The sequence below is a fragment of the Serinus canaria genome, chromosome 2, assembly GCF_022539315.1.
Source record: "Serinus canaria isolate serCan28SL12 chromosome 2, serCan2020, whole genome shotgun sequence".
Classification (NCBI taxonomy): Eukaryota; Metazoa; Chordata; class Aves; order Passeriformes; family Fringillidae; genus Serinus; species Serinus canaria.
Window position 1 is genome coordinate 20,497,884 of NC_066315.1, and position 27,720 is coordinate 20,525,603.

General features: G+C 38.0%; 1 protein-coding gene across 1 annotated transcript; it reads left to right on the forward strand.

The window, feature by feature from the left end:
• On the forward strand, nucleotides 1-27,510 carry HACD1 (3-hydroxyacyl-CoA dehydratase 1). The gene is made up of 9 exons (XM_009085914.4): nucleotides 1-176; nucleotides 2,582-7,896; nucleotides 9,058-9,427; nucleotides 13,513-13,630; nucleotides 14,846-14,864; nucleotides 14,946-15,034; nucleotides 17,707-17,828; nucleotides 20,277-20,455; nucleotides 21,916-27,510. The coding sequence occupies exons 3-9, from the start codon at nucleotides 9,297-9,299 to the stop codon at nucleotides 21,996-21,998; spliced, it is 741 nt and encodes a 246-aa protein (XP_009084162.2). The 5' UTR covers nucleotides 1-176; nucleotides 2,582-7,896; nucleotides 9,058-9,296; the 3' UTR covers nucleotides 21,999-27,510.
• Nucleotides 27,511-27,720: the final 210 nt, after the last annotated feature.

Genomic DNA, 27,720 nt, shown 5'->3' on the forward strand with positions numbered 1-27,720 from the left:
CCACCCCAGGCCGGCACGGCTCCGCTAGGCGGAGGCTTATGTTATTTAGTTATATGGAGCTCTTTCTTCCCCACGCTGCTTGGAAGGCGAGACGGTTTTGTATCCAGACAGGTTTGCTTTCTATGGAAGATTTTTAGAGCTTCTCTATACGTTGGTCTGACCGAACCTGTTCATTGGTAATGCCATGGTGCTTGTGGCATGGGTTAGCCTGACGGCAAAGTGCAGGCTGGTGGTTATGCCCGCATCTCTCAGAGCATCGCACGGAGCATGACCAGTTCTCCGCCGTCACATCCCATGGAGAGCAGTCGCTATCAGCTGGTCACAGGGCCTGGAATATCCCGTGGCCTCTGTTTGCCTATCTTGGTGCTCCACTTTGTAAACCTATGTTGCTGGCTTCAGTGGGGTGTGTCCCACGTTAACAATATGACTCATAGGATAAGTCAAGTTCTGCCTATTCTTGCGGTCACATAAAACTCAAGTCATTATTCTTAAGGCCTTTTAGTACTGTTGGATTACTCTGAACTAGTTAGATTGCAAATTAAGTAAAACTAGGCTCATGTGTACACTTGGGGAAAGAGTCAGACACAGAGCAATATGGGCATATCACAGGCGTGCAAACAAGAAATGAAAAAGGTACTGTGGCTGTTTGAAGGGCAGAAACACTAGATGCAATCAATAGCACTAACCGTGCTCAATAATGAATGTGATTGCATGCATTAGGCAGAATTTTGACACATCAAATGAAAACTGCACACCAAGCCTCTTCCTGCTAGGATTTACAGTCACTAGACACTTAGTTATTTTACTGGGTTTTATCTTCCCAGACCTCTAGTTCTGCTTCTTTACCTATCCATTGTAACTGTTTTCAGCAGCTAATGCAGGTCAGCATTGATCTACTGTGTAGAACTGACTACTTGTAAGGAATTGCATGTTTTCTTTGGTTCTACCTCATTTCTATGACTAGGTATCCTCGGAGGATGCTTTACCTCCTCCCCATTCATCATCCCCCATTATGCTCGCAAAAGACATGTGGTAGATGCTCTCTGACCCTGTTTTATCCCCCACTTTCTCATCCCTTCTTTCTGATGGCTTCAAAACTAGTTGTAGGAAACCTTTCAAAACAAGCAGGGCTTTTATTCAGTAGTCCTGCAGGAAGAGCTAACACAACACTCATGGGGAACTGGGGTTTTAGACTGCCTTCAGCCAAAAAGCAACCCAACTTTCATTCCCAGTATCATACTCAACGTTTTGAAAAAAGGCAGTCTATACCAGGAAGCATCTTAAGCCATGTAATCATGGGTCATATTTTGATTCTGTAATGATTTCTTTTACTGTAGACACAGTGTGAAGTCGTTCCAGAACTCCATATTGTATCTCTCTCTTCCCTGTCTCATGGCTCTATCATTTTTCCATGGCACAGCAAGGGGTGGTAGGTAGGGCACTCTCCCAGGAAGTGTGGGGTTTGCCCTCTCAGACATAAGTGGCTATAGAAACCAGCTTTTCCACTTTATGTGTGAGTATTATAATGAATATGCTATTAAAAACATGTGTGTTAATCTATATGCTATTAATAAACAGGTGTGAACTACATCTTTACTGGATGTAGTTCAAAATGCTTGTATTATTTCCTACTGCTGCCTAAGTTAGCTATCTAAAAGTAAGGCATATAGATCAAAGGTGCAGTCTCAAATTGCATCTAATTTTGGGGGATCTACAGCTGAAAGAGAATGTAGCAACACTGCCCTCTGCCCACAACTATGTGCTGCCACCACATTTCTTGTATTAGATTTGGAATTTGATCCATTTCATTTGTGGTTGCACAATCAGCTGATCCAGCTGAAAACTACTTCACTGCAGAGAAGTTCCCTGTTGGATCATGTCACACCTCTGACTCACCTTGGAATTAGATCAGGCATGTGAAGAGGTGGGAAGGCATGGCTGGAGACAGTGCTACATTAGTCTGGGTCAGGAAAAACAGGCATGTCCAGGGGATTATTCATCTGTTCTATTTTGGACCTCATTCTGAAGATGGCCTCTGCAACAGTAACTCTGTTGATTTCACAGAGGAGCCTATCTGTCCAACAGTTCTCTGGCTTAGGGCTTGTTTCTATACAGCCTTATAGCAAGTTTTAGTAGGGTGGGTTTTTTTTTAAATGTATGCTACTTTTGTCTGAAGTAAGCAGTCTCAAATGACTGGTGCAGACATTTGTTTTTTCTTTGCACACTTCTCTTTTTATATAGTACTGTTGTTCAGATACAGCTAAGAGATCATAGAATGCCTTGGGTTAGAATGGACCTTACAGGTAATCTAGTTCCAATCCCCCTGCCACAGGCAGGGACACTTTCCACTACACCAGGTTGGTCATACCCCTGTTCAATCTTTGAGCCAGTACCAGGTTTGGGGCACCCAAAACTTCTCTGGGCAACACGTTCCAGAGCCTTACCACCCTGACAGTAAATAATTTCTTCCCAATATCTCATCTAAATCCACCCTGTTTCAGTTTAAAGCCATTACCCCTTGTCTTATTGCTGTGTCTCTACAGTGTCCTTGTTAAAAAGTCCCTCTCCACCTTTCTTGCAGGCACCCTTCAGATACCAGAAGGCTGCAATGAGATCTTCCAGAGCCTTCTCCTTCCAGTCTGCACAGCCCCAACTCTCTCAGCCCATCACCATAGCAGAGCTGCTCCAGCCCTCTAATCATATTCATGGCCTCCTCTGCATTCACTCCAGCAGGTCCACATCCTTCTTATGTTGGGGTACCCAGAGCTGAATCCAGTCCTCTAGGTGGAGTCTCATAAAGGCAGGTATTCAGTTAATTTCTGGCATAAAACATGTCCTGGATTTTAAAGATGTGACATACATCTAAATTTGATTAAGTGTTTTATTTATGTTGTTTGTTTATATAATTTATTACTTATTTTTTATATTGTGACAAAAGTTTATTCATATGAAGGTAAATTCTGGATTCTGATGATATACAATTATTCATTTCTCTATAGTCTTCAGTAGGACAGGATACCTAAGAGGAGCAACTTGAAAATAACCATCTGCTGGGGAAGTTCTAACGTTCTTTACAATCACTCAATTGACACCCATCTGCATTAGACAAGCATTTTCTTAAAATAAGACAAAGCCATTGTAGCCATGGAGGCCGACTGCAGCTCCAGTTTGCTGGGGTGGTATTTTATTTGTCATACTCATTTATTTTAGCATATCTTTGTTTTGTAGCTGCTGCATTGTAGAAATAAGTTGTATGGTGCCAGGAAGAAGTCAGGCCAGGACACTTCTAGCAAAGAGACAGATACGAAGAACAATGATTGTCTCACAAATCAGTCCCACTGACCTTTATTTTAACTGCATTTTCATTATAGTTCACTGTGTACATTGCTTTTGGAACTGGAAGCTGTGAAGAAAGGATAATCAAAGGAAAGCAGAAAGGCTCAGAATAGAGCAAGTGCCAGCCGTCCATTTAATCACAGCTTTTGTCTTTGACAGGGCAAGTACAAAATGTTTTGGACAGCATACAAGATGCTGTACTGCATAATGATATGATGATATGACGAAGACAAAATTTTTCCCAGTTACAGGGCACACGTAAATGCTTTAGCTACTGGACCACAGTGATTTACTTCCCATCTATAATATTACTGTATATGTTCTAATATTTTGCAAGTGTCCAAGCAGCATGACATATGGTATTCTCATCTATTTCATTATGTATAGAGAAAATATATGGAACACATCAATACAGTAAGTCTGGTGTCTGCTGTTAGGAAATCAGGTTAAAATTAATTGTCCTTTTTGCCTTAATATTTATGAAGTATGCAAGTAGGATTATATAAAGCATATAACTGGAATTCCTTCAAACCCATATAATCTTAGAACTAGGCAAAGATTCTACTAATAAATGTCATAAAATAGTTCATTTTGCCCTGACCACGTTAAAAATTGTGATGTGCAACCTTCTAGTTAATATTTGCACACAGATGCCAGAAACAAGGGTTTATGTCTTCCTCAATCTCTTTGAATTCAAAGCAGTAATTTCAAAGCAACTCACATGAAGTAATACTTCATATATTTACACTGAGGTTTTGTTAAATGATTTTGAATAACATGTTCACTGAAGTCAAACACAAAAAAATGTCTATGCTATTTGCTTGAGTACTCTTATGGTAATGTATTGTGATACACCTGTGAAAGGCAGATAACCTGTAAGGTGCTGGGTGCTGGGATCTCTGGGTGCCTGGGCTTCCCTGGGGATGCTGGCCAGAGCATCACTCTGTGCCAGCTTCCTGACACTGCTCTAGGGAACCACTTGTCCTAGTGCTTTTTTTGGCACAAACACCTGTTCTCAGTGTGGCCAAACTGACTACACCCAATATGGTCACTTTTTCTTGCTGATAACTCAGACCAGTTTTCAACCAATGGAAAGGTTAAAATTAATCTTTTTGTTCTTTGCCACTCTTTGAAGAAGGAAATAGAAATACTTCTACTGACCACAGCTGGCATCAGATTGGAACACTACTCACTTGATAAAGAGCCCTTTTTAACTCAAGCTCTGGAAATAAAACTAAATAACAAGCTTAGATTGTGCCTGCTCTGAAACTAGTAATGGAAGTGGTCTCCTCTGTAGAGATTGTAGCTCTCACACAAGCAAGCTACCATTGAAATATACAGAAAATCAGAATGAATTTTTAATATTATTGAAATATGTTTTGGGAAACCCTGTGAAAAATTTGCCTGACATCTATTGGGCAGGTAGAAAAGCTTCTTTACAGGAAGAATATTACTTTTATTGCATAATATAGAAAAGGGATTTAAGAATATATTTATGCTACCAGTTAATTTCCAAAGTGTATTTTATTTTACTCGCGTGAACCATACAATTGAAGTTAATAGTACTAATTTCAGTTTTAATCATTATATGTATATATAAATTAGAATATTAAAGTGGAGTTAGCTTCTTGATACAGCCAGTTTGCAGTATGCAAAGATTCCAGCAGTGCAGATCACATCATATCTAAAATATCCCATAAAGAAAATAATTGTTGTACAGAGTTCAATTAGTCTATTACAGCAAAAAGTACACTGAGTTTGGATAAATCAAAAACTCGGATAAACCAAACTCAAATGAGCAGGATAGCCGTCTCCCTTTAACATGTGTTTGTTCTTCAGCATTGCAGTTTGCATTATGGTTTTGTTCCTGGAGAGGATTAAATAGAACAATACACAAGGTCATCCCAGACTTAATGTGCTTTACAGAACATTTAATAAGCCAGTAGGTTTTGGATATGTAGAATCAATAATTTCCATACAAAAGTTTTAAATGTTCACACTACAATTTTTGTATTGTTATAACAGAAATATAAAATTCCACTTCAGCTTGTGTTCATCACACTCCTTTTCCTTTGCTGACTACTTAGCTGTACAGTCAGAGGCTTAATATGAATAATTTATTTTGCAGTAGCAGTGCAAAACTCCAACTGCTTCAGAAGTGCCAAATATGAGATCTTCTAGTTCTTCCCACAAGATTTATGCAATTCATAATACACACATCTTTTGAAAGCATCTTCTATCAAATTCCAAGCATAGTAAATTAAATAATAGATCTACACACCTGGATGAATGCACAAAAAGACACACACAGAGTGTTTAATTTAGACAAAATTCTGTTTACTTGCATTAATCCTTGCATATCTCATTGATTCCTACATACCATAAACCTAGAATAGTATGCAAGTAGTATATATAAAGTCTTTTGTCTAAACACATTGTTCTTGCAGTGTGTTGGGAACCTTAACCAAACACAGGGCAGAAGGACAAGCAGAATGAAAGCTGTTAAATTTTTTTACAAATTCCTCTTGCCAGGATTTTAAGTTACTGTCTAACATTTAACTAGTCTGAAGTATAAAGGTAATTCTGCAGAGTTCATATCAAGTAGTTCTTGAACCGTTCAATAGTAGATGACTTTCCCCTGTGATAGTGGAGCTGCTAAATCATAATTTTTTCAGAGCACTACAATTTTTCATTCCATAGAAGTGTTTCCATATTGAATAGATAAATTTTATGACAAAAACCCCAGAACACTGTAGAACATTTCAATAGAAAATAATCTCGTATAAGCTTCACTTTGTATTTCTGGAAATAGATTGAAAGTAAAAACTTTATAAGGTTTATTCAGCTTTATAAGGTTTTGAGTATCTGTGTGTGCAATAGGAATCTAGAAGTAAAATATATATTATAATATCAATCATGATGAGGACCAAGAAAACCACTTATTTTTGTAGTGACAGTATAGCAGTGTTGATGATTGGGAGCTATAGTAAATAAAGGTGAACTTCCAGGGAACGTTGAGAATGAATAAGAAATACTATGATGCTCTCACCTACAACATAAAAGACCTTGAACTGACTGTCTTGAAATGTATTGGAAAGGTTGGTTTGTGTTTGAATAACAACAAAATTCACCTCAATTGATAAGCCAGTCATAACTGATTTTAAAAGCTGATTTAGATAGTGCAATTAATATATAAGCTTATTCATGTCTATTGATTAAATTTCTGTATGTAAAGAAAATCTATCTTATTAATAATTTTGAGATTTTTGGGGATGAAAAGGTGCTAGCCAAAGTTGAAATATTAGTTGAAAGAATTTTGCTACTATAAAAACTTTATTTCTAATTAAGTAAAGATACTGTACGTAACACTTTGAAATAGCTGACACTTTATCAAATTTAAATAAAGGATTCTGAAAATACAGACTAGTAACCTCAACTATATACATTGTAATTGACAGATATCATGGTTTAAAGAATAACAGTAGAAAATTTATTAAAAAGAAATTGCATTTCAACTAATACATTGCAATTCCTGGAACATGCATTTATAAAAACAGATTTAAAAAAAAAACCAAACAGGATTAACACAACAAATATGTTTTGAAAATGCTGCTGAAAAAATGTCTCACAGGTACTACCCAGGATATGAAGTAGTTACAGATTAAGGAATAAAATATCTCCATGGAATAAAACATGGGAAATAGAAACAAGGAGCCACTTTATTACAGAGAAATTACAGCAGTGGGGTGTTTATGAAAGTTCTGCAAATATGTTTTGTGCTTAATACTTTAATAAATGTTTGGGAAACATAGCCAAATGGGGATGACAAATCTTGCAAATGGAACAAAAAGTTTAGTTTATTCAATCCAAGAAAAGATTATGGGAATATTCAGAAAGTTTTCATCAATTGGGTGAATGAGTGGTGTGATAGCAAGAGAATCTGTAAGCTTAATAAATAGTAACCACAATATTAGAGCAAACACATTGAGACACTTATCCTCACCACTGAGTTCTGAATTGACTAAATTAACTGAAGACAAACCCAGTCATCATTACAGATGTGTGCACCCAAAATCAATAAATCTGAGCAAATAAATAGGGGAAGGAAAGTAATACAGAATTCTGATGAGAATTAGACAAACTGCATATCAAATTTCAAAAGATTCTGATCAAAAGCATGGAAAACATCCAAGAAGGGATTTAAAAATGGAAAATTTTTGCTTCAGAAAGAAAATAGGATTTGTTGCCTCAAATATGCTGTAGAAAAATCTAAAAAGAAGCGTGGCAAAGGACAGCTAAAAGTAGTAAAAAAACCCCAAACTGATATTAAAAATTTGGATTGAGTCATGCCTTTCTCCATGTATCATAATTTAAGAAAGTCTTCATCAGTTAATGAATTCCTAAATTGACAAAATCAAATGAGAAAAAAACACCTTACTGATAATATGTGTTTCATTTTTGATGCCTCTTTCAACACTACATTGTCAAAGCCAAAACTGAATGGAATGAAGAGAATAGAATGGTTTGAAGAAATAAGAGGAATTCAAGTGGAGAAAACATGTAAGTAAGATAGCAGGAATATCCAGAATTAAAATAATAAATTTTTGAAAACTAAAGTTTAAACCAACTTACAGCTGTCACATTGAGATGACATGTAGGCTTAGATTAACCTGTATTGGCAAAAACTTCTGAGTTGGGTCATTCAATCCTGTGTGTTAATTCTTTGTTTTGGTTTTTTAACTACAGGATTCTCAAACTGGGTTATATTTATCACTTGAACACAAGAAACATCTGTGTATGTGTAATATTGGTATCTAGTGTAACCTAAGAACATATATAATGTGCTCTTTTGCCAACTACTCATTTTGCACATTATACATTTGCTGTTGCCAGTGGATGTGTGTTTTGAGGCTGAAAGATGAAGCTTGTGTGAGGAGGGGGAGACTTAGGTTTTGTTTGGCACATCTGCTTATCTTTACAAGAAGGCTCTCGACCTGAGACATCCAGGTGTCTTCAGCATTGAAGTACCCACCCCATTCTAAAGTAGATAGACTTGGACTCTTTAAATTCTGCTGAACAAGTAGCATTCAAAGATATCCTGACCCAATTTTGGAATTCTTCTGTCTGTATATGCCTGTGTGTGAGGTATTTGGGCTGAGAGGCCATGGTCACCATGCTTAGCTGTGGAAATGAGGAGTCTGCATCCCCAGGCTAGCAGAGACTGAGCCAGGTGTCAGGATAGTGGGTGCAGCTCACACTTTTGAAGCATCATGTCACATTAGCTCAGGCTAAGGCTGTCCCCCTTCCAGAGCCAGTCCCAGCAATGCTAGCTGTGCTGGCTTAGCTTCCCTTTGCACTTGCACAGAGAGCAGACATTAACATGGTAAGCTGCATATGCAAATCTCATCCTTATCTGCCACCTGGGTACTCCAGGTCCTTGGAAGAAATTTCCCCTTCTCAGGTGGGAGCCTTAGTCTTCCTCATGTATTGAGGGTGGTATTTATGGAGACCTACCAGACTATCGAGGTCACCCTGGCAGGTGGCTGTTTGGCCTCTGAGGTGGGGCCTATTCCCACCAGTCGGTCTCTGGCCAGACTCCCAGGTGTTCCCAGTCTCAGACACCTATTTCTGTGTTTCCGAGAACTGCGCTATTTTCTGTCACTTTTTCTGAAGTGGGCTGTGCCCGCTGCTGCTGCCTGACGCCAGGTACCATCCCAGCAGGATCTCCTCGCCGACGGAGGCTCACTCGCCCCCGCAGGCTCCGGCTGACCCGGGGAGACCCGCGGCGCGGAGGGAGGAGCGCGCAGGGCCATGTGAGCCGCTGGCGGCGGCAGCGGCCCTCAGGGAAGACAGATGGGGTGAGAGACAGCGCCCGGTCCGGCTGTCAGCGCGGCCCCAGCCCCGCCGCGGAGGGAGCCCCTCCTCCCCGCCGTGTGCGCCGCGCTCCCGGCCGGGGAACCATGGCGTCCAGCGAGGAGGACGGAGGCGGCAACGGCGCGGTGGAGGAGAAGGAGAACGGCAAGAAGAAGAAGAAGCTGGGCGTCCTGGCCACGACATGGCTCATCTTCTACAACGTCGCCATGACCGCGGGGTGAGCGGGGCGGGCGGCGCGGCGCCTCCGCGGGGCGCGAAGCGGGGGCGGCGAGGCGGGGGCCCGGCGGCGGCCGGGCGGGAGAGCCGGGACGCGGGGGAGCCGCCGGCAGCGGGGCTCTCCTCGCCTGCCGAGCATTGCCTAATACGGTGCAGCGCTGCCAGCCGCCGGCGCGTCACCCCGCGCCCGCCGCGGAGGTTAAGTATAGCCGGGACCGGAATGCCGGGCGGGGGAGCAGCGTCCTGGCCTCGCCGGTTGCGGACGGGGCTGCTGGCCGCCCGCGGGGAGCCGGCAGCGCTCCTCGGTGCTGCCGGGCGCTGCAGGGCCGGGGTCCCGTGAGGGGCGGCGCGCTCGGGTCGGTGCCCTGGCTGTGAGCGAGCAGAGCCCGCCCCGGCTCCCGGCAGGCAGAGCTGTCCAAAGCCAGCCAGGAGCGATGAACGGGGACCGGTGGAGGCAGAAGAGTAGCCCAGGAGGTTCATTTGAGCTTGTACTCCGTGCTGCGAGGCTTTGTTGTGAGGAAAGAGGGTATTTATTTTGAATAACAGATCATAAGGGCAGGCAGGTTTATGTTGTTAGTGCTCGAAGCACATATTCTCACTTCTTGAAAATTTTCACTGTTCACTAACACTTGGGGGAAAAAAACTCAACCTATTCATTTCCACGTGTTTAAAAGAAAGCTAAGAATGAAAAAATTTACAACTTCTAGTGTGATATTCATCATGAGAACAGTTTTACTTTGGTTACTAATGGGTGGTCTCACTGCCCTTTGAATCCCATAGAGTAAAACTAACATGCCGCAGTTGAGGCAGGAGCTCAAGCACTGCTGGAGAAAGCCAGGAATGTGATCGTAATGGCTTTCTTCTCACTAGCAACTGTGAATCTTGAGTATGTATTAAAGTCTGTTCGTATCTTACTGCAGCACTTTTTGAAAAGTGCTTTTACGTGAGGTTAATGTTACCTCATTGAATTACCAGTCTTGTGCTCCATGTGTGAATCTGCTAATGAACACTGACTCTTGCCACTGCCTTTTATATATCTCTAAAAGATTATCGAACCGTATTAGTTTTGACCTTAGGTGCTGCATCAGTATCTCCCACTTCCTTCTCTCTCATTTTCCATTAATATAAAAAAAAAAAATTAGGACACACAAAATTGGATTTTTTATGTGGAAACAGAAAAAAAGAGGTAGGAATAAATTCTTATGATCATTTATAGGTACAATTTAAGAGAAAAATACATATTTTAAATACTGGTATACTTAACAGAGACACTACACAGGAAAAATATTTACCTAGAACAGTATATTTGTCCAGTTGTCAAGGTAGCGCAATATAGCAAAATGTTTCTGGAGTTTTAACAAACTAATGCATAACTACATGTTAACAACCATTCTAATAAAAAAACCCCTGCAGCTTATCTTTGTTTCTAAACAGATTTAAGGGACTAAAATGACAGATCAATACTCAGTTTTGCTGAAAGTCCCAACTGGAGATCCTGCCTTTGTTACAGAAGGTGTTTTCCATTTCCTGGTGATTTGTAATAATCAGTATGAGGACATTCCTGAGATCCAAAGTCAAAGCCATTGACAGCTGAATAAATCTATCTACAGAAATTTATGTCCACATAAAAAGTCCTTTAAGAAAAATACACTCGTCTTTGATTCTGAGTGTAGTCCACGGTTACTTCTCTCTGCAATGCTTATGCTTTGGTTGTGGATTGAGATGCAGAAAATGCCTTGTTAGGTTAAATATATTATGACTTCTCAGCCTAAGTCACATACTGAGCTGTTGCTGTCACATTTGTGTTGCCAGCTGGATCTAAACTCACTATCACCTTCCTCTTGTCAAACACCTCACTGTAAAATGGAGCAGCTCCACTGTGAAAGACTTCCAGTGATATTCCAGTAATTCTTTGTTTCCACAGTGGTCAGAGACAACCTGAAATAAATGCACTCACATTTAAAATCCATTATAAAATCTAAGTAACACTTGCAGGGGAAAATTTTGGAGCGCTGACAGATCAGATTCACGGGCTTAAAGTAGAAGGGATCAAAGAGGGGAATCATTCCTGCTGTGTGGGGAAGCCTGACTAACTCAATGTGAGTTTGAAATGCTGTCATGAAGTGCTGGAATGGGGCACACCGAGTGCGTAGGAGCTGTCAAGGGGCTGACTCTGACGTCCGTGCCATGTGAGGTGAGCAGGAGCTGTCGGGGTCCAGGCGGCTCTCACCATCTTACAGCAGAGTGGGTCTGAACAAACATTACTGTTTCCAGGTACCCTGTTTCCAGTGCTAGCTTATACTTTATGCTCAGGGAGGACTATAGGAGGATGAGTTAAATATTTGTCAAAATGTTTATGTAAATATTTCTCTGAATGTTTATAATCTCTCTGAATCTGTCTCTGAGTGTTTCTGAAGCCCTTCTGCTTTGTCACTTGGGCCCTTCCTTAGATAGAGTTCATGTTGCTGCAGAATATACTTGCCATGGCTTTGTGGAGAATGAAAGGACTGAGTAATTGTTCCTAGCAATTTCAGAGAAGGCATTAAACTAAAATTTTTGTCATTTTTGATTTTTGTTTTTACCTCTCAAAATAGCCATCCATAGCTCTTGCTATGCCTATGTCTATATTAAAGAATTTTTGTACTTTCTTAGTGTTTTTGGATTGAAACCTGAAGTTTTCAGTCTTCTTGCTAATGTGATGTTTTAAGAATGAGGTATAGGTCTAAAAGGCTGAGAGAGCTGGGTTTTTTCTGTCTGGAGAATGGAAGGCTCCAGGGTGACATAATTTCAGTTCCTGAAGGGAGCCCACAAGACAGCTGGAGAGAGACTTTTCATGAGCGCCTGTAGTGATAGAATAAGGTATAATGGGTTTGAACTGAAAGAAGGCAGGTTTAGAGTAGATATTAGGAAGAAATTCTTTACTCAGAGGGTAGTGAGGCACTTGCAGAGGCTGCCCAAAGAACTCCTGGATGCCCCATTCCTGGAAGTGTTTAAAGCCAGGTTGGACTGGGCCCTGAGTGACCTTGTTTAGCGGAAGGTGTCCCTGCTTGTGGCAGAGGGGGTTGGAACTAGATGATCTCTAAGGTCCATTCCTACCCAATCAATCCCATGATTAAGGAAGATATAGTACACTGGTTTGAAAATCCTTATTATGTAAAAATGGGTTTATGACATGGAAGGAATTCCTCATGCCTTGGATTATTTTACAGAGTCCGGGCTTGTGGTGGGATCAACCCACAATTTAGATGTTTATTTTTTTATCTCAATTTCCATTCTAAATCTCAATTTAAATTTTATGTCAAATTCTACTATGATTAAAAGATACTGTTACTTTTTCTTTCTTTACACTGGAAGGGGTATTAGTTGGCATCATTGTTCAGTTTCATTTAAAAAACCAAAATAAATCTATCCAACACCCTCAAATGTGCTAGTTAAATATGTTTCTTGAAGTCAGGAGCATAGAACATCCATCTTTCAGCACTTTGGAATCTGATTTTTATGTCAACTTGTAAAGCCCTTCTCAACACTTTGGAAAACATAATTATAGTGGTACCTTCATTTGGACAAACAGGAGCATTAAGATCACTACTAAGTCCTGAAATCAGTGAGCTGAGAGACCATGAAAAATGTCAAACTCATGTGCATAAATACCACTCCTTTACTTTGACAAACTTGCAGCTCAAACCCTGACTTCAGTGCCAAGCTCATCATGTGGTTTCAGATAACAGTATTTAATAGTCAAGATGCATGAGGATTTAATAGATACATAAAAATTTACATCAAAATATGTAGTCACTGCTGGAGAAAAGTCTGATGGATGGGTGGTTGGGGGGTTTCCTCAATTAAATCAGTCCTCAGAAGGCAGCAAGTTATTCTCCATTATTTTCCAAGTAAAGAGATTAGTGTAATGTTTACATAATATTATATACTATTTATGTCTAAAGATATTTTTTGATGATCTAATAACACTGACAAGTGAAGAATCAAAGTTAACCTGTGAAGAAAAATAATCTATTAAATTATTTACAATGGATGGATATATTTAGAATTCTAATTTGAAATGTATCCATTCTCTTTCTTTTATAGGTGGCTGGTGTTAGGTATTGCCATGGTGCGGTTTTATATACAGAAAGGAACACATAGAGGCTTATTCAGAAGCGTTCAAAAGACGCTTAAATTTTTCCAGACATTTGCTTTGCTTGAGGTAAATTTTAAACATTAGTTTGCTTTACTGGATGCTGCATATAATAGACAAAACACATTATTATCCTGAATTTAAAGTAAAAAATACTATATTAGTACTAAAAGTCCTTTTTACTTTATTATTTAATGAAGTTTTGGGGGTGGGACGAGGTGATTACTTGAAACAAATCAGCATGCATTTTTCAGACTTAATTCTAATATTTCTTTAAATCAGTGCCTGGGAACTGCTTTGATTTGAGAGTCTTTAATGCAAAAAGGCATAACAGCCAGCAGTTCAGCCCTCTAGTGTAGTAGATATCACCATCTCAGAGATTGAATATATATAGAGAATATATTCTTTATACTGTACTTACTATCCTTCTGTGCCTTTCCTGCTTCTGCTTATTTCAAGATGGGATTCACACACCCCATATAATCCATTGCAACGGGATTTTGCACAGATTTGCAAAGTATTCTTTAAGTAATACTTTTGCAAACTGTGCGCTAGTGGTCTCAGTTCTGGTACATCTGTGGAATGAAGCTTTATTGCTGGGTTTATGGAGCACTTGCAGTTCTTTCCCAGGCACTTGCAGTTCATCCCAGCAAAGAATGTCTATCTGCATTTTAATTTTTTTTTCTCAATCTGCCTACAACATCTCTAGTTCAACCGTTAAAATCACGTTACCAGTTGCATATAGGCTTTTGTGCTGTAAACCTTCACTGTAAGTAATTCTATTCAAACCTGCCAAAATAATGAAAAGCACTTCATTTGCTAAACATTACTGACCAGAAAACACATTGTGTCTAAAGCTTCATAGCTGTCGTTGACAAAAGTATAATAATGTTATTAATCTGTAATAAATGCAGAACATTTTAAAATTGCTGTGTGTTTAGCGTTCCTTATGTGACTTCCTCTACACTGTCCTGTAAAATTCTTCTTTGAATAAGGTAAAGGAAGAGAAGCTTACTAGTTGGATAAAATGCTTTGTATCTAAATGTCTAATATTTACAATTAAATTGAAAAACAAATGTCTTTAATGTATTTGCACAGCTCTGATATTGAGACCGTCCCATCACTGATTGCCAGGGCTCTGCCATGTATTTCTTTTTAAGATTCTTAGTGGGAGACAAAAACCAGAATTGAGCCTAGGTTTATATTAATATCAAAAGGCCCTGTTTGTAGGATAGCTAGTAATATGCCACACATCAGTAACCTCTGTCTTACTTTTATTTACAGGTAATCCACTGTGCAGTTGGTGAGTTCTTTGTTTTAGTTTCTCCTGTAGCTAGTTAAGACATGAATTGTGGAGCAGAGATAACATGTTTCTCTTTTTAAGGAATAGTTCGCACATCTGTGCTTGTGACTGGGGTCCAAGTGAGTTCAAGAATCTTCATGGTGTGGTTCATTGCACACAGTATTAAACAGGTATGCGCCTGAGCAAATTACGTTTTGATTGCTTTTTAAGGAGAAGCTGTTACTACGGTTCTCATTTCACAAGGAAGACCAAGCTAAAAATTAATTCTATTCCTGTAGAGAATGTTTACATATTTGAGTGTAATTTTGGAAGTTAGGGTTACAAGATAGAATTTGTGTGATTCTTGCCAGGAGACAGACTCTGGGTCATAGCTGTGAATCAGCAGTGTTTTCAGCATTGTGCCCTCTGTGGTCTGCCTAAATGAAATCAATGACTACTCCTGTTATTTACAAGCAAAACTACCCTAGTGTTAGCAGCTCCCTTTCAAAAAATTTTAAGTAGCCCTTGCTGAATTAATCTAAAGAAAAGGTAAATTTATGTCTTTAAATTTATGTCTTGAATTCACATGGAAAAACATGGTTGTGATTTTGCTATTTTTTTAGAAACCTTCTCAAAATTTTAATGTTATGGTAATCTTAACATTTGATGACATCCAGTGTGTCACAATGGCACTTTAGGACCTGTGTAAATGACAATGGTTATTTACCTGGCTTTGGGTGGCATTGGATTGTAAGGCTAGTGATCCATTACTAGAATGAAGCAAACAGTTCACAACTAGTAGATAGGACATTAGGTTCAGTTTGTGAGGTGTGCTTTCTATGAAAGGTGTATAAAAAAATTAAATGATAGGTTTTGTGCTCCTGAATTTCTTCAGAACTTGAAAAGCTGAGCCGTTAAACTGTCTCACCAGCAGATGGCATAAGCCTTTCTGAAGATGAATTATCCTAGCACCTGCCTCAGTTATCAAATCTTCATTTCATTTCACAAGAGGACTTGTTTGTTTTTTTTTCTTGTTGTTTGTCTTTTTGTTTGTTTTGGGGTTGGTTTTTTATTTTTTTGGTTTGGTTTGGTTTTTTTTTTTTTTTTTCCTTGTAAGCTAACTTTTTATATTTTTCTGTAAGGAAAAATGTCTCAAAGATTAACACGATTCTTATATTGAATATCTACACATAAGATGGACTGTAGCACTGCATTTTGCCTTTTTTTACTATCTGCAGTGGACTAAATCCTAAGCATATCCAGCAATTTCTTTTATTTCCTCTGTCTACACTACTGTAGGTCAAGCTGTGTCCAAGAATAAATACATTTAAATGTATGTCTGATTGTATTTCACGCTGTTATTGCTTAGCAGGCATGAATGTTCAGGGTCACTTTGGGTGGTGAGAGGCATGTCAGTGATAATAGCCAGAGCCAGACCTCCCCACTTGACTGCAGATTTGCAAGGCAGCAGATAGGAATTCTCTGCATACTTCTTTAAGGCACTTCTGCTTGGATTTAGCACTGTGACATGAATCCAAGTTTGAGTTATCAATGTTTGTCTCTAATTGCATGAGGCAAAGAACAGCCTAATTCTGTCTTTACCTTTGCATATTTGTTTGAGTGTCTTTGCACTTCAGTTGCTGCTATTTGTTTGTGATTTTGGTGCTATTTTTATGTCTCCATTTTATTTATGATGTTGGTGAGATCCTTCTGTTAAAATTGCACCTTCTTTGACTGACACATTGAGGGTGCGATTTTTTAAGCACTTACAATTCTTTTTGACTTTTGTCAGAGTTGTGGATTTTCAGCGTCTTGGAAATATATTAAGCTTTGTCACTATGTCGCATTTTATTTTGAAAAGTCATTTCCCTTTTTTATAATTTTAACAAAACCTGTGTTGCTTTATTCTATTTCACAGACATCCCTGGAGCTTTTCAACCTTCAGGCATAGAAGTGTATTACAAAATTTCTCCCCTCTTAAAAGAAAGAAAATTACTTGTGGGTAATTTTTCCTCACAGAAGGTAGTGTTTGTAATAGATCCCCAGGTGCCTTCTTTGTATTTGGGGACTTTTGTTTATTTGTTCACTCATTGTGAAAAAGAACTGGTGTTTTGAAACAGCAGAGATGTGCTACTTACTGATGAGGCAGTTTAATGACTCAGAACTTAAATCTTACATGGGATTGTTGAGTGAGTTTACCCAAAGCTCCTGATCTACCAACTATTCTTCATTTAGAGAGCCATCTGTGCTCCAGCTCCTCAACTATCTTAGAGCTCCCTGAAGTCTGCCAAACTTGATCTTCTGTGACCAAGTTCCAGTTAGTAGCTTATATAAAGCAATTCCTTTTGTCTAAAGTTTCATGGAGACATACGTTTTATATTGAAGAAGAAGCAAGATAAAAAGTAAGAGAAAATCCAGGAAATGGAGTAATGAAATGCAGAATGATTAAAAAGTGATTATGAGAAAAACATACCTTCTGTAACATTTTGTTGTTCTTGCTGTTTTGAGGAGGAAAGACATAAACAAGTATATAAACCACAAACAGAAGAGGGATAGTTAGATGGTCTAGTGGAATGTAGGTAGAGAATAACGAGGAAGAGTAAGCATAATTATAGGGTTTTATATTTTGATATTTGCATAATGGTTGAAGATTGCTCAGTTGACAAATGTCTGTATGTTAGTAATCACATATGATAATGAACTGTACATGGTAATGGTTTCAGCATATCACTTTTGTGCCAAAATTTTCTTTCTTTACAAGGTATTAGTTCTGTTCTATATATCTTAAAGAGAAGTCTGTTGCAGTTTGCGCAGAAAGGAAACCTAAGGATGAAGAAAATGTTGGTTCTTTATACTTCTGCAGATCCAGAATGAGGAGAGCGTTATTCTTTTTCTGGTCGTATGGACTGTGACAGAGATTACTCGATATTCCTTCTACACATTCAACCTGCTCAACCATTTGCCATACTTCATTAAATGGGCCAGGTGGAGATGTCTTGCACTTGAGTTTCTCTTGATTCTGTGCATGTTGGTTTCACGCATGCTGAACTAACACACAGGAGAGCAGATGTTTGAGCTTTGGTTATGTGTCAGCAAAGTGCAAGTCAGTTGCTTTCTGTACTTGGGATCATTGTTGCTTGGTTTAATATGTTAAAAATATTTTAGCTGAGGTTTTTGGAGTACGGCTTTTTCTTTGATTTCTGTGTCTCACAGTTTGAACTCTGCTTTCACTTATTCTAATTTTTTTTCACTTAATCTAATTTTTTTTCTCTATCTTTTAAATTTTATCTCGTCTTTTAATTTGCAGTATGACTCTTTATGATGCTCTGAATACAGTGCCCAAAATTAAGCACCTGTGCTAGTCTTTTTGGATGTTAGATTTTTGAAAATGGGGGAGTTGTTGTCACTCAATCTGTATTATTCATTTATAAGAAGTTCTGCTTTATCAGATCTTTTGGAGTTTAGGCCACAAAAATTGAGTTCCAAATCAAAACTGTCTTGATTTTGAAGCATTCTTAAGGTTGGCCACTAGATCACATACACTACAGAGACTGTGTGTGTTTATCAGGAGACTTAAGTGGAATAGTACTCTATGTAGTCATTATTTGAAAAATATATGTAAGGCAGACTTATTATGTTAGAAGAAGAATATCTAACCTACATTCTGTACAGGTGGCTCTTATTTAAAAGAGTTTGTTCGTTATTTCCTTTATTTTTGTTTTATAGGTAATCCAGGTTTGATGCTTCTAATGGGCTTCTTTGATATGTCTGATACTTATGTCCATTCTTGTAAAACATTTCCTTTTTGCTAGTGCCTAAGTGAGAGACTTGTTTAAGCACTAAATGACAAACTTAAAGATAGTCAGATTGGCTATCATCAGTAGTTTTTTATACAGACTTCAGAAAGAGAAATGCACTCAGAATAAATTACATTGACAGATAATAATTTTTGCCATCATTCTGAGTAACAGAATTTTGTTTCCATAATATAGACAGTAGGGAAAACCAACATTCTCACTGAAAAGACATGTGGTGAAATATTAATATAAACAAAACATTTGAAAATATGTTATTTTTTCATAGAGTCTAAAATATCCCTTGAAGTTTTATGGATAAACAAACAGCACAACTGGGCATGAATTCAGTTCCAAGAGAGATGGAATTTCTGATCTTTAGCTTATAACTGCATAGAGACAAACAGTATGTAAGGTATTAGTTCCTTCTTATCTAATCTACATTCTTCTCAGTGCTGCCAAACAATAGAACAAGAGGCAAAGGGCAGAAACTGATGCACAGGAAGTCCACCTGAACATGAGGAAGAACTTCTTTACTGTGCAGGTGACCAAGCACTGGATCAGATTGTCCAGAGAGACAACCCAGTGTCTCCCTCACTGGAGGTATTCAAAACCCATCTGGACACAATCCTGTTCCATGTGCCTTAGGATAACCCTGCTTTAGTGGGGAGGTTGGGCCAGATGACTCATTGTGGTCCCTTCCAACCTGAACTATTCTGTGATTCCCCTCATCTGAGAGTCTTCCAAGCCCTTCTGCTTTTAGGAGGATTTCATGCTTAGTTGCTGGTGTTTTGGATCTTATTTCTTTTGGTCAGGGAGTGTGCATTGTACCTTTCTCTCTGTGTGACAGCTCTCATTGTTGTTCCCTATATGAACTGGAGAATTGTTCCATAGGAGAACCTGCATATCCTTGGTGCACTCTGTGAAAGGACAGCACATAGCCTATTGATTACAATTTTCATTTTGTCACTGCCTATGTGGCCTTTGGCATTCAAACCACATTTTCTTTCAACTGGATGCTTTGCCTTTTATTTGAACATCATCTCACTTTAAAATGGATCTGATAAGTTTCTGGCACTGTAATTTTCTTTTCTCTTTTTATTCAAATTTCCATTAGTGATAAATGTAGTATTCCCGTGTTGTAGTGAGTAAAACAGGATCCTGATGCTTTTCAACATTGTCATTATCTTCAAACAATTTGTAGTACATATAGTTGACCCAGTGTGTGTGCACCTAGATGAAAATATGTAGGATCATCTGAGATTCAGCCCTGGTCTGAATCCTGTCAGTGACAACAGGAGTAAGAATAGTACATTTTAAAACATCATTATTGGAGACTAAAAATTTGAGGGTTGTTCTGTTAGAAAGAGATAAAAATGTTCTGATACTTCACTGTTTTTAAACAAAGCATCTTCACTGTTTTTAAACAAGGCTCTGAGGAATACATTCTCTTGACAATCTAAGCAACTCTGCTGAAAGTAACTGAAACTGATATTTTGTGTCAAGTTAGGATGTGATCCCTGATTCTGGTGCAGGAACTACTTTAATACATTTCTGTGCTACTAATAATAACAAGAGAAATTTTTAAGTTTATGGAGTGTTTCTCACAAGGTTTTTTAATTATTATTTTTCAATGCAGATACAACTTTTTTATCGTTCTGTATCCTGCTGGAGTTGCAGGTGAACTGCTAACCATATATGCTGCTTTACCCTACGTGAAGAAAACAGGAATGTTTTCACTGAGACTTCCCAACAAATACAATGTCTCTTTTGACTACTATTACTTCCTTATTATTGTCATGTTCTCCTATGTGCCATGTAAGTACTGTTTAACTGTAGAAAAATTTTAACATCATAAAAATAAATCTTCAGCAATGCTATAAAAACTACCCGTATTAAAATTTGCTGAACACTTTCTACTGTAAGAGACTGCTTTCTGTTGTTCCAAGCTTTACTGTGCTTTAATTGGTTAGGCTGAAATTTTCTGTCCTGTTACTTGCTTAGGAACATAATCAGTCTTAAAAATTTCAATGAGCGTGCTAAAATTATTTCTCAGACTTGGATGAAGTAAGAAAAGTTGTTGCTTACACACAGATATGTCTGTAACTGTGTTGCTGGGACTTTCTAGTGCCTCTCCCACTTTGAAGTAATGACTCTGGCAAATTGTGCCAGAGATTTGCTGTGGCTTTTTACTACTAATAACCATTTACCTTGGAAAAACTATCATTCAGGTGTGCTCAGGAAAACTTGAAGCAGTATTCTCTAAGATTTCATTTTCACAGAAATCAACCCCCTGACCCCCAAACCTCTCTGAACATCTGCAGTCCCTGTTTAATCAGTTTGTCCTTGTACTTATGCATGCCAGAAACCATGGAGGTAACAGTAGAGAATCTGTCTTTCACTTCCAGTGTTATCTCCACTGCTACCTAAGCACGAAGACAAGGAGAAAGCAACCTGATATACCAGATATACCACCATGAATAGGGCTAGACCAAACTAGGAAAATGTAATATTTTAGATAATAGAATATATAATATTTAAAATACATTTTAAGTACATTGAGGGAGCAGATTAGAGAGAGAAGTTGAAAAGCAGGGAAACTGAAGTTAAAGGGTCTGTGATCTGCATTCATGAAAGGTGTTCATTTGAGAAGGCAACATTTAATATGGACTTTTACAATAGGAACATACACTTAAATTTTTTGTGCCAAGGAGTCATGAAGGCCATCAAGAGAGATTTATGTCAACAAAAAATATTCTAAGGTGTGATAACCTACTAACAGTTTTACATCTTTTTATGTAACAACACTTCAGGAATAAATTCAGTTTTCTAGCCATTAAATATAAGGATCAACTCTGTCAGTCGACAATAATATAATACATGACAGAGGGACAGCAAAGAGGGATCTCTTTACTTCAGACTTGAACAAATAGAGTAAATTTGTATCCTCCTCCAAGTCTTCAAAAAAGCTTAGGACAGATTTGAGGTCTTCAAGCACTACCAGAGTGTGGTTAAATCCTGTTTCTACAAGGAAACTGTTGGAGTGAAGTTCCTTGAACACAGGGTATTTATTCAGGGACAAATGTGCTTTGAGTCATTATTGTTTTTTTAAATCACTGCAATATTCATGACTTGTTATTTTTCACCTTAATCAACTCAACCACTGTGTGCCTTAATTTTTACTCTGTTCATCATTCTGTAAAATAGTGGTTTCCCAAAAATTATGTGATCTGTTGAATTTTTCCATCTAATTTGCTTTCTTTTATGCTTTGATCAAGTATTTCCACAACTCTACTTCCACATGCTGCGGCAGAGAAGAAGGGTGCTTCATGGAGAAGTGATTGTGGAAAAGGACGATTGAATCAAGCTGTGTAACCATGGTGCTTTTAGTGGAAGGGAAAAGAAGAGAGGGTAAAGACCCAAAACTTCCTCTGATTTTTCTGAGTCCAAGTTTTAAAACATGGAACAAGAATAAACAACTGTGCCTGTGCCTGTGGACTGTATTATTTTTGCAATTAATATATTTTGAGACCTACCTTTTCATCCTCAGATTTACTTTGGTTTTTAATTGTTGATTTCTTCAAATAAATATTTTCTTATTTTCAATATGTTGATGAGTAGCTTTAAGAATTGGAATAGTTGGCTACTGTGCCTTCTGTTCTGAAAGTTCTGTTATGACCTGTAGTAATTATCAAGAACAGAAGAATTGATAAGTTATACTGAAAGTGAGTCTTCTGGAAATCAGAGTGTAAACTAGGTAATGATGTTTTTCATAGACTAGGTGAATGGTATTGAATGGTATTTAAGCTTTACATTAAGTAATACCTTTCCAGTTATAAGTACTGTAGCACATTGTTTAACATTTTTTGAATTACAGTATCACTTGCAGAATTCCAGAAGGAGTTTTGAAAAGAGTTGAATTCTTGATTGTCAGTGCAAACTTAGACTTCCCTGTATTTTCATTTGTAATTTTAAAGATAATTAGGGTAATAGATATAATATTAACTGGTTAAAAGTTTGTGCTGAGGAGAAGACAGGTTGTGCCTTCCTTTCTGTAATCAGTGGCTGGAATGGGACTCCTTTGCAGAGCAAAGCTGATTGTCAGCATGTTTCCTATTCTACATTTAAAGTATGTACACAGAAAAATCAGTATTGCATTGAAAATTTGTAGCTATGGTGAGACATTTGACTTCTTTTCAACAGTTCAGTGGGATAAAATATATTTAAAATATCATCTTAAAATATAAATTGTGCTTTGATTCATCCCATTGGGCAATTTTAATTACTCCCTTCCCATTAATTGTTTATACTGTGTTGACCTAATTCTATTTCATGTCTTCAATAATCTGCAGGAAGGATCTACAGTATATTGATAGAAGTTAGAGGTGATATTATACAATATGATACTTGAGTGGGAGAGGTCCAACAAATTAGAAGATTTTGATCTAACAGCCTAGCAGATTCAGAGAAAAGGTGATGCATTTGAGGAAACTTGGATACTTAGTGAGAGAGAGAAGACTGAAATGTAGTAATGTGGTACGAAGCCTTGAAAATGTAGGCAGCAAACCTGTCTTGTTTCTGGCTTCACTGATGCCAAAAGAAGTGTATACATATGTGGAAGAGCTGCATCAGGCAGCTGTAAAATCTGAATTCTTGTGGTTGCTGAGGTAATTTCTGGAGTACAGTCTTATGTTTTGGCTACCTCAGGGATGAAGAATTAAATAATCTTCTGAAAGCTCAGAGAACAATAACAAGACTAGTTGAAGTGAGAAAGAAGTCGGAAAGATTGAGTTGCTAATATGTGTAATTCTTTGTTCTATGATAAATACATGGAAGAGTTTTTCTAAGTATGGAGGTGTAGCTATGATGAATTTGAAACAAGGTAAAGAGCCAATGAATATCAGAAGAAAGGTCCTACTGATTAGATCAATTATGGAATGACACAGTAATGCTTATCAATGCATGCAGCATCTTGGAAGGGTTTCAGTTAAAGCTGGCAAGAGATTGAACTACATATTTGAATGGGCAGTTTCCATTTTTAGCTTCAATTATACTATGATAATACAGCTTTTGGAAATTTGTAGATATGCCAGAATAAGTTGTATCAAGTGATTTAAGAAAAAAGCAAGGATTTGCTATATACCTAACTTTTAAATTCCATGTTATGCCTTGGATTTGTGATATTTATGTATGTCTTCATTACACGTAAATGAGTTTCCTTTTATGTGCATAGCGGACTTGAGACAGAACAGTTGTATTTCTTTAAATTTTAAAAGGTGTAATCTTTATATTCCTTAAATTTCACACAAGGTGCTCTAATTTAACTGACTGCTTCTGTTTTATATGCAGCTAAAATTATTAAAAGTTTAAAATATAAATTACATTTACAACATTGAATCACAAAATAGTTGTGTTACATGTGTTCAGACTAGCTGTGGTATGTGTCCGACACTGTTTCAGTACTGTTTTATAAACTATGAGGAACATATTGGCAGTTTTGTGAAATATATCTCCATTAGCAAACAGAAGAGTGTGATGAAATATGAAAAACTAAGATTAGATTAAGTTCTGTGTCTCTTTTTACTGTCTGGGCAGCTCACTGAAGACTATAGCTATCAATTAATTGAAAGTGCCTTGGATTTGAAATCCTTTATCAGATGAGTGTATCCTGTAGATAGTATTCTTACTAAAGGAGATACTTGCACTATAAAAGTGTATTATATTTGTTTTCATTGTTGCCTAAGGATATTATCATATGTTAATCAAGGACCGATTTTTATATCCTTTTGTACATATGAAATTTTAAAAAACCCAATACTGTTTGCTACAATCTTGGGTTGCACTTCCATAAAGCAACAATGTACAAGGTAATGATACAATTTAAAACTGGATTTACAGCTACAAAACTCTTGCTAAATAATGAATTAATAAAAGTAAAGCTAAATATTACTCACCATATCACATTCAATGTTTCATTGACAAGATAGATTGTCATGTAGTTTAGTTTACATGACATTTACCTAAAAAAAGTAAGCAACATGTTCTTTTCTTCCTCCTGTTTTTTGACTGAAACCTTTCACTTAAGCCTCCTTTTCACAGGATCAGTAAGACTGGAAAAGATCTCCAAGGTCACAAACTCCAACCTTTGACTAAACAGCACCACATCAACTAGACTATAGCAATAAGTGCCATGTCCAGCTGCTTCTTGAATGCTTCCAGGGGTGGTGACTTCACCACCTCCCTGGGGAGCAAGTTCCAATGCCTGACCAGCCTTTCCATGGAGAAATTCTTCCTGATGGCCAATCTGAACCACAGCTTGAGGCTTTTTCCTCTTGTCTGATTGCTGTTGCTATTCTGCTAACATATCTTCTCAAACATAGTGAGAATTGCAGGTAAAATCTTCTTGCTATTGACTTCAGATGAGCTAGGATTTTATCCTAGGTACCTATATTTCAATTTCAATATACTATCTTGAAACATTTAATTAACCTGTCAAATGGACATTAAAACTTAAGTATGATTTTCATATGGTGCTCTCTTTCCAACTTCTTTTTTACATCTGTCTTTTTGTCTTCCTCTCTGCAATATTCCTAGTTTTCTAAAGCATTTAAATCCTCCTGCTTAGGTAAGATTAGGAATGTATTCAAACATCAGCATCTCTAATGTTTTCATGTAGTCTTTAACAAATTATCCTTATAAAGGTATTTTCTTACTTGTTCTATACAGGCTTTCTGAAATGAATTCAAATAGAGCATGGCTTTATGAAACTTTTTGAATAGCAGTATATAGAAATAGGGAGATTCCTTTTAATCAGGTGACTTTTCCTACTATTGGTAGAAACAGAAACCATCTTTTGTATAAACTCTACCTGAAAGCAGCTGGATTTCTTGAGGTTCTCCCCAGCGCTCACATACTGTGAAAAGCTGTTTTAGGACAGATTGGGTTGTTTCACAGCTCAGCCCGGAATGTTTGGAGGTCAGATTCTGGCTTCAGGGCATGGGCAGCAGCAGGGAACATGGCGCTGAGGTATTGCATCTTCTGTGTTATCTGGCAAGGGGTCACTGAGGCCGTGGTGAGCAGTAGCTGATAGATGTAATTTCTGCCACCCTGCAGGATGTGAGATGAGAGGAAGCTCATTGCGCTGTCGTTACTGTCTGCTGAGGGAGCTCAGGGGATCAGCTGGAGGATCTCTGTGCACAGAGGGTGTGTTACAGAGAGGGCTTTCCCACTCCAGTCAGCTGTGGTTTGCTGTCTGTTAGCCTACATGTCTTGAGATACACAGCTCTGCCAGGATGGGCATGGCACACCAACCTCAACAGTGCAGTTCCACCTAAACTGCCTTGGAGAAATGGTGCAGGGTGCTGTTTCTCATTCCCATTGAACTTAACACTTAGCCAGGTTCATGTTCATGGATAGATTGTAAGTCTAGTTAACAGAGAGATGCATGGAGATCTTTTCTGTGACCAGATGGAAATATGTACATTTTAAATCTAGGTCTAGCTACTGCTCTGATTGTTGTACTCTTGGTCTTCACAGTAGCTTACTTCAGTAGATATTAGGATATGTGTATGGTTACTAAATAAACCAGAATGAAACCAATTCACAATCATTAAAATAATTTGTAATTTCAAATTAGTTTAAATGATGTTGACATTTTTGAATCGAGCTCTTGCTTAATCTGCCTTAGAAAGAAAAAAAGAAAGGAAAGTTAATACAAATAAATGTTCTGCACTAGGCAGTAGGGCCTCATAAATCAAAAATTTCAGGCAGGCAAACTGGCTGCATTTCATACAGAATTTTTAAATGAGTTTTTTTAACAAAAAAGGTGAAAGCTTTTCTGAAAATCAAAGTTTATTTCATAATGTATATTTTAAAATGTGCTGAGACTTAATGTATTATTTATTAGCAGTTTACAATTTAAATTCATGCTGAACCTGCAGTTTTTATAGATTATTAACTGTAGCCCATTAAAATGTTTCATTCTGTGTTTGTTACAATGGCTGTTTAAAGAACAAACTCCCCACTTTTCTGCAGAGCTGTGTGTTCTCTTGCTCAAGTGAGTTTCAGTATTGTTACTGCCTGCGATGCTCTGCCAGGCTGCTGAAGTGCAGGTTGCAGTTTGCCAAGGGCAGCTCCATGGGCTTGCTTCCAGGAGGGCACAGCTCTGCAGTGGGTGGCACTCTCGGGTCGGTGCCGCGCTCCACTGTGCCACCGGTGCGGTTCTGGGGTCTCGAGCGCCTTCAGGAGTGCCAGCTCTGCGGATGTCCCCAGCTGATTCATCCCCATGACTTCCCAGATGGAGAGAACTCCTAGGTCACAAAAGCAAATCTGACAAGTGAACTGAGAGCTGTCCCAAGAGAACTGGAGAAACCTGAATGTTGGGTGACTCCAACCCTCTCTAGGAAGTTGCTGTCAGTTTCATGCCTGCAGCTGGTAGTGGCTGGTGATGTACAGTACCTTCTGTGTCATGTTGTACCACCTGAAATATCTTGTCCTTTTTACTCATACTCTCCTGCCTCTCTGTTTGGTCTTGAATGTATTTGAATGTCCATTCAGTTTATGGCTTTGTAAAAGTGTAAGTGCAGAAAAATTTATCAAAGTGTATAGAATGTATATGTATAGAATTGTACTTCAAGTTTCTTAATAATGTAAATGCACTGCAACTGCTTATTATTGTTATTTCTTTTAAAATGTGTTATCATTAGAAGTTTACACGGACAGGAAAGCAACACAATATGATACTTCTAATAACTTATTTATTTGCAAAAAGTATAATTTTTTTGATCTATAGATTCAGATATTTGTTTTAGTGACTATTAATACTGTAGTACTGTAGAAATTAATCATCAATTAAAAGACGTATTTTAAACTTTGCTCTAGTTGATTTTTTAAATTATTTTTAGCATGTAGAAGCCAGTTCCTATAAGCATTCAGCATATTACACCAGACTGGTACTGTTTACAAATACTATACTTTTTTATTTAGAATTATTTCACAAATAATAAGGTTGAGGTCCCCTGTAACAAATTAATCTTGAGGTCCCCTATTTACTCTTACCCAGACAGCGTTTTCATATTTCTTAA

Coding starts and splice junctions, on each gene's coding strand:
- HACD1 (XM_009085914.4), top strand. CDS start 9,297: ATGGCGTCCAGCGAGGAGGACGGAGGCGGCAACGGCGCGGTGGAGGAG. Junction 9,428..13,512: donor AACGTCGCCATGACCGCGGG/GTGAGCGGGGCG, acceptor TTTCTTTTATAG/GTGGCTGGTGTTAGGTATTG. Junction 15,035..17,706: donor TTGCACACAGTATTAAACAG/GTATGCGCCTGA, acceptor ATACTTCTGCAG/ATCCAGAATGAGGAGAGCGT.